The sequence below is a fragment of the Hipposideros armiger genome, unplaced genomic scaffold (genome assembly GCF_001890085.2).
Source record: "Hipposideros armiger isolate ML-2016 unplaced genomic scaffold, ASM189008v1 scaffold_862, whole genome shotgun sequence".
Taxonomy (NCBI): Eukaryota; Metazoa; Chordata; class Mammalia; order Chiroptera; family Hipposideridae; genus Hipposideros; species Hipposideros armiger.
Genome location: NW_017732212.1, coordinates 13,064 through 23,101, shown reverse-complemented (window position 1 = coordinate 23,101; position 10,038 = coordinate 13,064). Strand labels below are relative to the sequence as shown.

Sequence of the window (10,038 nt, the reverse complement as noted above, 5' to 3'; positions counted from 1 at the left end):
GCAGTGTCACTGGCCCTCATATGTGGGATCCGAACCGGGGCCCTCTGGCATCCCAAGCGAGTTCTTAACCATCGCGCCACTCGGCCGGCCCTATAAGAGCTTTTTAACATCAAGGATACTATATATAGGAGTTGTAAATATCTTTCCCCACTGTGATTTGCTGTTTCATTAGTTTAAAGGTGTCTTTTTTTACTTCTTTTTTTGTAATGGAAGACTTGGTCTGAACAACTGCTAAGCCACTGTCAGAAAGGGACGTCCTCTAACATGAGGTCCTGAGGATGAGAAGCCTTTTGGCACTGACAGGCTTAGCTCACTCTGCTATGAGCCAATTGGCTCCTCACTGCTCCCTCACACCGGGCACAGTTCCACCTCAGGGCCTTTGCATCTGCTATTTCCTCTCCCTGGAATACTGTCTCTTAGATGCATACATGTATTCCCTGCCTCATCTCCTTCAGGTCTCTGCTCAAACCCAACCTCTGTGAGGCCGCCCATGGCAACCCTTTTAAAAACAGCACACAGTCACCCCCATAATTCCTGGTTCTCTTTACCCTGTTTTATTTTTTAAAAATTTCATATCCAGTATTACTTTTACATACTATATATAAAATATATGTGTGTATATACACATACATATATACTACAATACAAGCTGTATAAATACAGTGAAATGCAAACTATAAATGTGTATGTTGGTATATACTGGGGGTCCCAAAAAATGTATATACGACTTGCATTAATTTTTTGTTATCGGTATATATTGAGTATTACAATTTTAACAGTGTTTTTTCCTTTCTTAAATGTATATACATTTTTGGCACCCTCTGTATATAGTGTGTGTGTGTAATCCCCTGCATTTATTCAGAGTGTGTTGTTGTTTATTACCTCTTCCTCAATCTAGCAGCTCTACAACAGCCAAGGTATTTGCCTATTTCATTTCCCACTCTACCTCCCAACCTAGAACAATGCCTAGCACATGATGCGTGCATAATAAATGCCTATGGAATGCCTCAATATGTAACATGTAAAATGCTTAAAGCAGTTCCTGACATGCAACACCAGATGCTTAGTAAAGGTCTACTGACTGAAATCTTATCAGTTGATGTAAAAATGTCAAAGGTGAGATTTTACTGATCTTTTTCTTAAAGGTGCCCTGTACTCAAACTCTTAGATAAAAAGACAAATTTACCTTAATGTGTTAAGGTGAACAATTCATTTCACTGTCTTCCACCTACCCAAGAAAAAAAAATAGGGACTCAGTTACTTGGCTAAGCTATTCTACTCATTATACTTGGTTTTACCCATGATTTTTATAGCTATTGGGAGGTAGGGAAGAGAATTTTGGCCCCAGAAACCATGTGATTTCGGGGTAGAAAGAGGCACACTGGGAGGGGGGCACTGCGGGCCCTGGGCCATGTGTTTCCAGACCTCAGAGGCCAGCAGGGTGTGACACTGTGGGGCAGCCAAGGGCTGGGGCAATGTGTCCACTGTGCTGATGGGGCAGTCCTGAGGGCGGATCTCCTTGGCCAGCCACCCCTTCTTCTTCAATGTGCAGGCCTCCTGATATGGTGGCGAGATGGGGGGCTGCGTGGGTGGAGTATACTTGTACTCTGAGCCGTCCTCCAGCTGCAGGGACACATGGCGGGAAGATGGTGAAGACATCGGAACCTAGGACTGTGCCCCACCCCCCCCATCTGCCTACTGCCTGCTGGGCACTCACGTCCAGTGGGTAACTGCGGTCCGAATCATAGGAGCTCAGGTCCCCACAGGTCACAAATGGCACAATGATGCGGGTGGGACCATCTAATTGGTTGAAATCTGGATCTGACAAGCAGGGAGAAATAAGACAGGGCAGGGCTGGGATGACTGGGACCCCTCATGACTCAGGCCACACCATGGGTACTGAGGCCTCTCCACGTATCTACCAGCTACTCTCATGGGCCTCTACCAGAAATCCTTCATTTGGTTCTGAAGACCTTCTCAGGGAGGCCCTCCATGATCATCTCTTCTAAAACAACATGCCCCCCCACCTGCTTTTTTGGATCACACTTTTATGTGCACCTGCCATTCTATCATATACTGTCTGGACCTTGTCTCACTTGCTACAAGAGCGTGCTCTGTGACTTTTCTCACTGAGGGCCAGGAGAAAGATACGCATGGGGCAAAATTACCACATGGGTGGGGTTTCCTGGTGGTGTGACTGAGTCTTCCTAGGCTACAAACTCCTTAGGCAGGTAAAGTCTCCACTGGGGCAGGACTCAGAACCCTCCTGGTACAGAATTTCACCAGCTCCAAGAGTCACCACTATAACTGGGCTGAAAATCTTCCTAGGACAAAATATCCACAGAGGGCAAATTTTCCACCAGAGGGCAGGGTTGAGGGCCCTCCTGAGACATAAATTCCACAAGGGGGCAGAGTCTCCCCAGGGACAGCGCCCAGGGCTCTGGCTCTCACCGTAAGAGTGGTCCAGCAGGGGTTTGGTCAGGTCCGGCAGGAAGCCGTGAGGGGGGTCATAACCCTGACAGACAGCAAAGGCCTCTGTGGGTGGAAAGTGAAGTGAAGGATGACTGCCACCTCTGCTCTGGGCAGGATGGGTCCCCGAGATTCGTATTGGCCTGAGCAGCCCCTCTATTCCACTGACCGATGCTCGAGTTCCGGCTGCTCCTGGGTTTGGCACAGAGCACGCTGGAGAAGAAGACACGCAGTTGGCTGTAGATCAGTGTCACATCCCGGCCTCGGAAAATCTGCAGGGTGGGGAGGCAGAGATGGAGGTATGAGGGTGGGCTTTGGGGACTCCTCTGTCCCGTACCAGGTTCCCCAAGGCTTACCTTGGCTACAAAGCAGCCTCCTGGTTTCAAGACATGTGTAGCAATGTTTAGAGCCTGTGGGCAGGACAGATGGTTAAGGCTGAGGCGGAGACAGCCAGGAGGGGGCCAAACTGAGGCAGGGGCAGCCAGGGTTACTCACGGCTAGGAGGAGCTGGGCCTGCATATACTCATCAACATCATGGAGGCCAGTTACTGCGGCAAGAGGAATGGCGTTAGGGGGGCCATCCAGTTCTAGCTATCGTCTTGTCCCAGAGAAGTTAGAATGCTAAAAACATTTCCCAGGCTCTTACTACTAAGGTTCTGCATGCATATTTGTCAACTGGATACACATTCTGAGCTCCTAACCCTTAGGAACTCATTTTAATTCTGAAAACAACCTCATCTGCAAAAGTCTCTTTGTCATCATTTTTGCTTCTTAACTCCAGACGCTCAGAAGTCTGAACAACTGTCCAGACTCTTACCTCCAAACTTGGAGCAGACTTGACATCTCAGACTCAACCCATCCAAAACCAAACTCCTCACCTTCCTGCCCAAACCTGCTCCTCCCATCATCTTCTCCATCTCATCTGATCCTTCCAGCTGTCCAGGCCAAAAACCTTAGTTATCTTTGATGCCTCCCCATACTCTCCTCATACCCACACGCAAGCCATCAGCAAATCTTGGCAGCCCTACTTTTTTTTTTAAGATTTTATTGGGGAATTGGGGAAGGGGAACAGACAAGTTGTTGTCCTTTTGTTCTTCAGTCTAGTTGTGGAGGACGTTGCTTCACTGGCCCATGTTGGTATTATCATTGCGCTCTTCCCGGGAGAGGCAGTCGCTCGCCGGTCATTGTATGGCCATTGAACGGCCGCTCACGGCGGCTCGTGGCAGCTCACGAAAGCTCAGGACTGCTGCTGGCCAGTCCCACTGCAGCCTATGCCGTTGCCCAGCGACTCACAGCAGCCCAGCTCCAGGTTGAGCTGTTGTTCACCATCTTAGCTGTAGAGGGTGCAGCATCACTGGCCCTCATGTTGGGATCTGAACTGGGGCCCTGCTGCTCAGAGCTGGCATCCCGAGCCAACTCCTAACCAACACGCCACTTGGCTGGCCCCAGCCCTACTTTTAAAAGATCTGAATTGACCCTCTTCTCATCTCTGCCACTGCCATCACTGTCATCACTCACCTGGACTACTACAGTGGCCTCCTCCTCCCCAGTCCCCCTGCTTCCACCCTCGCCCTTCATACTGCTCACAGCAGCCAGAGTCAGGCACAGCCCTCCATTGCGCATAACACTCTCATGGTTTCCTCTGAGCTCTCATCTCAGCAAAAAAGCCAAAGTCTTTACTGTGGCCCACAAGGATTTGTCCCCTGTCACCTCACTGCCCTCACCTCCTACCACTCTCCCCCTCATTCAATCTGATCCAACCACACTGATCTCCGCACTGGTGCTCACACATGGCAAGCACTCTCCCACCTCAGTGCCTTTGCATGGGCTGGTCCCTTTGCCTGGATTGTTCTTCCTTCAGGCACACCCCTGGCCCACTCTCTCACCTTTAGATCTTTGCACTAATGTCAGTGAAGCCTTTCTCTTCTACATTAGTTAACATTCCGACAGGTACTCCCCACCTCCCTCCCCTTCCTCATCGTACCTATCACCTTTTGACACACTACAGAGCTCCATCATTTGTTTGTTTTCCATCTGCTCCCACTAGAACACCAGATCTATGAGGTCAGAGATTAGTGGAATTTTATTCAGAAATGTTTTCCCAAAGTGTAGAACAGTGCCTGACATACAATAGGTGTTCAGTAAACATGTGTTGAACGGATGACTGATGGGCAACCATCCAAATGAATGGGCAATACGATGGAGCTGGATAGCTGCAGAGAGATGAGAGATGAGAAGAGAGAAGAGTGCACAACAGAAAAAACCAAAGTGGAGTATGATTAGGGAGAAGATGGAGGTGGAGAGCAGGCAGCAGAGTAGGGAGAAGTTGCCAGATGTGGGAAACAGCTGACAGCGGAGGAGAGAGGCAGGGAGGAGGTGAAGTGGTGAAAGAAGCCAACAAGGTGGAAGGACACACATGGGGCGCCCCCACCTGGCCTCCCAACCCCTGTGTTTACCATCGGGAGCCCCGTCACACACCACTAGGTCCGCAGGGCAGCCCTCAAAGTGCTGGATGATCTCCTTGGCAGTGGACAGCTATGGGAGAGAGGGTGGATGAGTGGCCCCAAGGTCCCCCCACACTGCTGCCCTCTAACCCCACCTGCTCATGGCCCTGGCCTACAAGCCCTGGGTCAGCCAAATGCTCAGGTTTTGCCTGTCAAAGACCGGGCCCATCTCTGGGGACCCAGTCCCATCATTTTTTGCTATTTCTCTGCAATGACAACCTGCTGGCTCTGCTTCTCTGCTGTTACACTTTCTTGGGCTCTCTCAGTTACTCTATTTCTGTCTGTCTTTCTCAGTCTGTTTCTCTCTTCCACTTTCAGCAGTCCCCCAGTTTGGGGGATCTTCGCCCAGGAAACACTTCAATACCCTCATCCATGCTCACCTGGGTGATGTCCCCCTGGATCTGTAATACACCTGGTAGCGGAGCCATAGCCTGAAGGTCCACGGCCACTACGTGGCCAGAACCCTGGCTCCTGTGGACAACACAGCCCATGTCAGCCCGGTGTTCACTCCTGGCCCATTCCCCACCTAGCCTGCCCTCCCAGGCTCCCCATCTGGGACTCCACACTCACCCGATCTTCTGGCTTAGCACCTGGCTCCAGCTGCCCGGGGCTGCACAAAGGTCAACTGCCCGTGTCACATCTGAGCACACAACAGGAAGGTGTCGTGGTCAATTGTACCTAACTCTCCAACCCTGGGGCCCTGCAAAATTCATCCCTTTTCCTGGAGCACCCACATCTATCTGCTGCCCAGAGGACCAAACCCTCTTTATTATCTGCACACCTTCCTGCCTGGCCCCTGCCCCACAGACCCTCCAAGTCAGCCCACCTACCGCAGAGAGCTCTGTAGACTTAGCTTGCTAGTCTGTTCCCTATGCCCACCCCATCCCCCTGTGACTCGCCCACCAGGTGGGGACCTTGGAAGAGCTGGAATTCCTCATCCAGTTGTAGCAGCTTGAAGGCACTGCGGGCACGCCAGCCATTCTCCTTGGCCAAGCGGTAGTAGACATCCCGCTTGTCCTTTGACGTTCGTCCCATCTCACACACTGTTTGCCCAGGGACCTGCCAACGGTAAGCCGATACCGTCCCATATCAGTAACTGAGTAAGTGGGCCACCACCTACCTCTGAAGGGCAGCGAAAAACAACACAAACCAAGTTGGGCTCATCTGATACACATGAAGCTCACTCAGCAGACTGGAAGACTGCAACCCAGTCACTGACCTGACTGACCTCACAGAGCCAGAAGGACCCCAGCATTGAGCTCTCAGGCTTTATCACTCACCCATAGATCCCCCAAACCCAACACTTATCTCATAAATGACCCATGACTGACCCTTGTCAACTTACTGCTGTCACTCACACTCCACATATTAAATGCTGAGACTTTCACTATAAACCCTTCTCTGCCCACCTTATCCCCATTAATATCTTGCTGTCTCCCCAGCCATCCTCACTGCCCCTAGATTCATATAACCTTATTAGCCCCCCATTAATCCCTTGTTTTCATCCCCATTATCCTAATACTACCTCATTGTACCCTCCCACCCCCTTAATCTCTCTCTCCCTGAAATGGGGAATCTACCCTGTTTCCCATTAATCCCTGAAATAATTAGGCCCCAGTAATTCCTATACTACTACATTCTCATCAACCCCTATTAACTCCTGGAGGTTCATGGTCTATTAGCTCCCCATTAAACTCTCAATTACTATGACTTATCAGCTCCCATTAACTCAGCCCTCCAATTGATCCCTCACAGATCACGCCATTAGCCCCCTGTAACCCCTTCATCACCACACACTAATCCCCAATAATCAGTTCCCCATTCTCTCCTCATTGCTCACCTTGCCTCCCAATAATCACTTGATGCCTGATGATCACACCCCGACACCTTACTATTACCCTCTTGGCTCAGTTATCATTAATTCCTGGATCATGCCATGATCATCCAGTAAAAAGCCTTTGACCACAACACCCTTCCAGCCTCTCATTCGCTCTTCTTTGATCACTGCCTCCACTAGTTTCTTGATCATGACCCCCACCAGCCTCTATTATTCCCTCTATAACCTGACCTTACCTTTTCGATTACTATGCCCCATCGCTTGTCATTAACCTGTTGAAATCTTACCTTCACCAATCCCTCAGGAATCACACCCCCATCTGCCTTCCATTACCTTCTAGTTGCCCATTCTACCACCCTCTCATTAATAAATGAACACCCCCCCACTGGCCCCCATGAACATGTCGACTAAAACACTATTAGCCCCTAATGATTCCTGAGTAACACCCCCACCAGACTTCCAGTGCACTCACGTGCTCCCCTCTCCTATTAACAATCCTCTGGCCACACTCCCGTTCCCTCCTCGACAGTAACTCAAAGACCGTGTCCTCAATGGGGCCTCCAGAGCCCCCTCAAGGCGACTCCGCTGATATATGTACCCCTGTACCCCCAGCTCACCCGACAACAGTGGTTCCCTTCTACACACAAACCTTGGATCTGCAGCTTACCAGGTGTCAGCCGCCCAGACTGAGCAGCTGCAGCGCTGAGGGCGAACTTCCCTCCTTCCCTCGCCGGTGGGACAGGGCAGTCGTGCCTCAACCGTCTCGGTCTAGACCCACGTCCTCCGCGCCCCAAGGCCTACCTTAGCTTTTAGAGTGGGAAGAAACAGTACTAAGGAGGCCGGTCCGCGAGCAGCCCGAGCCTAGGCGAGAGCGCAAACCGGTGAGCAATCTTAGGGCTTCGGTTTATGTTCTCACTTGATCCAAATGCCTGCCGCACACGCCTAAGGGCTACCGCAGCGTGGCAAGCCTGTCATCGTGGAATGCAGAGCCTCTGGCAAGGTCCGGACCCCACTTGAACTTACTACGTGAGTCCCGTCACCTTGTGTCGACGTTGCTGGTCCAGAGAACTGCGGTTCCCAGCATGCAACGGCACGACAAAAAGCTGCTGAAATCGCGCATGCGTAACTGAAATGTCGCGAGGAACAAAAAAACCACTCTTTTGTTCCAAGGCTAAAGTTAATTTAATCCCCACCCCTCCCTTCTTTTTTTTTTTTTAAAGATTTTTATTGGGGAATTGGGGGATGGGAACAGTGCTGGGGACTTGGGGAAAGGGGAACAGACAAGGTGCTGTCATTTTGTTCTTCAATCTAGTTGTGGAGGATGTTGCTTCACTGGCCCAAGTTGGCACCATCATTGCGCTCTTCTCTGGCGAGGCAGATCAGTCGCCGGCTTCTGGACGGCCGCTCACTGCGGCTGCTGGCCGCTCACGCTGGCTGCTGGCCACACACGGTAGCCCATGGCAATCCACTGCCACAGGGACTGCAGCCCACGCCGTCGCCGGCGACTCAGGGCAGCCCAGCTCCAGGTTGAGCTGTTGTTCAGCATCTTAGCTGTGGAGGGCAGTGTCACTGGCCCTCATATGTGGGATCCGAGCCGGGGCCCTCTGGCATCCCAAGCAAGTTCTTAACCATCGCGCCACTCGGCCGGCCCCCACCCCTTCTTGGGCAGCGGTGTTCATTGAGCCTGCAGACTACATTTCCCAAAATGCAACGAGCACCACAGCACCCATTCATTTTACGCGTGCCGCGAAGTGAAATTACCGCTGACTTGAACTTGAAAGGAAGGAACGTGCGTTAAATGGGGTAGCGCGCTGAAGCGGCTGGGCTGCAATTTCGCATTTCACTTCTGCTAAGTGATATTGCTGTCTGAACTGTACCATTTCAGAACTTAAGTTTCTCCATCTGTAAAATGGGGATAATATGTACTACAAACTTAACAGTTATTGGGAGGAATAAATATGTGTAGTTCAGCACACTGGCCTTTTGTAATTTTGTAATTCTTCATTTTTAACTCTGACCCCCCCACCCCAAGAATCTATACATTCCCACCCGGTGCACAAGCAAATATAATAATGGAAACATTTATTATATGGTTTGCCATGTGCCAGGCACTATTCTCATTGCTCTTAGTGGCGTGCTGGTAAATGGTTAACAACCTGCTCCTTGAGGAGAGAGAGGGAGGAAACCCTGATTTCAAACATTTACCAATTTCCATGGTTTACACACTATCCTCTTGCTAGACTTCAAGTTACCAATATATAGTTATGGAACACAGTTCAGAAGAGATGCAGTAGTGTTAGCGGGCGAAAGGTTCGGCTGTTCGCTGCACGAAAGCCAAAACTCGAGAGGCGAGTTTGGTGGAAAGAAAAGCAGGTGTATTCCAAAATGCCAGCATTAAGGACCGAGAGTGGACTCTGAGTCACAGAGATTGCCTTCCTGCTCTTAATACCGAAAAAAGGTTTTATGGGCAGGTAAGGAGGCAGAACAAAGGAAAAGGAGAAGTTGCTCAGCCAACTTCAGGAAAAAACACTTCCCAGGAACTGGTCTGCCTCAGGGTCAGAAAGTGGATCCCTTCCAGATGCAAAAATCTCTCCCAAGTCACAGGTCTAGGCATGGGCCGGAAGTAAACAGAACCATTGGAACTGGTATGAATAGTAACTGTACAGTAAGGCTTGGTGGGAGGGAAGGGAGGACAAGAAAGGGAAAAAAAACTTTCAAAAGTCCCAAATCAAACCACTGTCAAATCAATTTAACTCAGAGGTTTAAATCTCAAAATAGAAGATATAGGGTCACCATTACCGTAGTGCACCATTATGTAGTATTTCTAACATAGTTAAAATAGGGGTAAATGATCTCAAAAGCATAGAGAATAGTGACATGTAGCAAAATAATAAAGAAGTAATGAATTTTGTGTATTTATCATCTTTTAAAAATCTAATTTATTTAATTTTAAGTTTAGATCATTTGATTTTTAATAATAGCTGTGTTTAACAACCAGTTCGCAAAATTCCTGAAAATTGAATAAGCAGTCTGCAAACCTATACAAGTAGGCTCCAGTGTACTGCTGAATCCTTTCCTTGAACTCATTTTTTTTTTTAAGCTGAGCCATCCTGCCACCTGTTGGCAGCTCAGCTCAGGTCGGGACTCGAACGGCTGTTGCTCAGAGCTCAAACTCTTGAGTGAGCTCTTAACCAACTGTGCCACTTGGCCGGCCCTTCCTTGAACTCA

General features: G+C 49.7%; 1 protein-coding gene across 10 annotated transcripts in view; it reads right to left on the bottom strand.

Moving 5' to 3' along the window:
* FTSJ1 (FtsJ RNA 2'-O-methyltransferase 1) overlaps nucleotides 1-7,922 on the bottom strand; it is a 9,692-nt gene extending 1,770 nt beyond the window's left edge. The window contains exons 1-13 of one of the 10 annotated variants that reach the window (XM_019629682.1): nucleotides 7,727-7,886; nucleotides 7,478-7,616; nucleotides 5,888-6,032; nucleotides 5,544-5,613; nucleotides 5,354-5,444; nucleotides 4,926-5,004; nucleotides 2,965-3,017; nucleotides 2,826-2,879; nucleotides 2,639-2,741; nucleotides 2,452-2,535; nucleotides 1,718-1,821; nucleotides 1,426-1,623; nucleotides 1,187-1,228 (exon numbers count right to left, since the gene is read on the bottom strand). In XM_019629682.1, the coding sequence (XP_019485227.1) occupies nucleotides 1,196-1,228; nucleotides 1,426-1,623; nucleotides 1,718-1,821; nucleotides 2,452-2,535; nucleotides 2,639-2,741; nucleotides 2,826-2,879; nucleotides 2,965-3,017; nucleotides 4,926-5,004; nucleotides 5,354-5,444; nucleotides 5,544-5,613; nucleotides 5,888-6,008 (990 nt within the window). In that variant the 5' untranslated portion in view covers nucleotides 6,009-6,032; nucleotides 7,478-7,616; nucleotides 7,727-7,886 and the 3' untranslated portion in view covers nucleotides 1,187-1,195. Of the gene's footprint in view, nucleotides 1-21; nucleotides 1,624-1,717; nucleotides 1,822-2,451; nucleotides 2,536-2,638; nucleotides 2,742-2,825; nucleotides 2,880-2,964; nucleotides 3,018-4,925; nucleotides 5,005-5,353; nucleotides 5,445-5,543; nucleotides 5,614-5,876; nucleotides 6,033-7,097; nucleotides 7,158-7,459; nucleotides 7,617-7,726 lie in introns of those variants that run through there. The other 9 variants (XM_019629683.1, XR_002122459.1, XR_002122461.1 and 6 more) reach the window with 9 other exon arrangements.
* Between the last annotated feature and the right edge of the window lie 2,116 nt (nucleotides 7,923-10,038).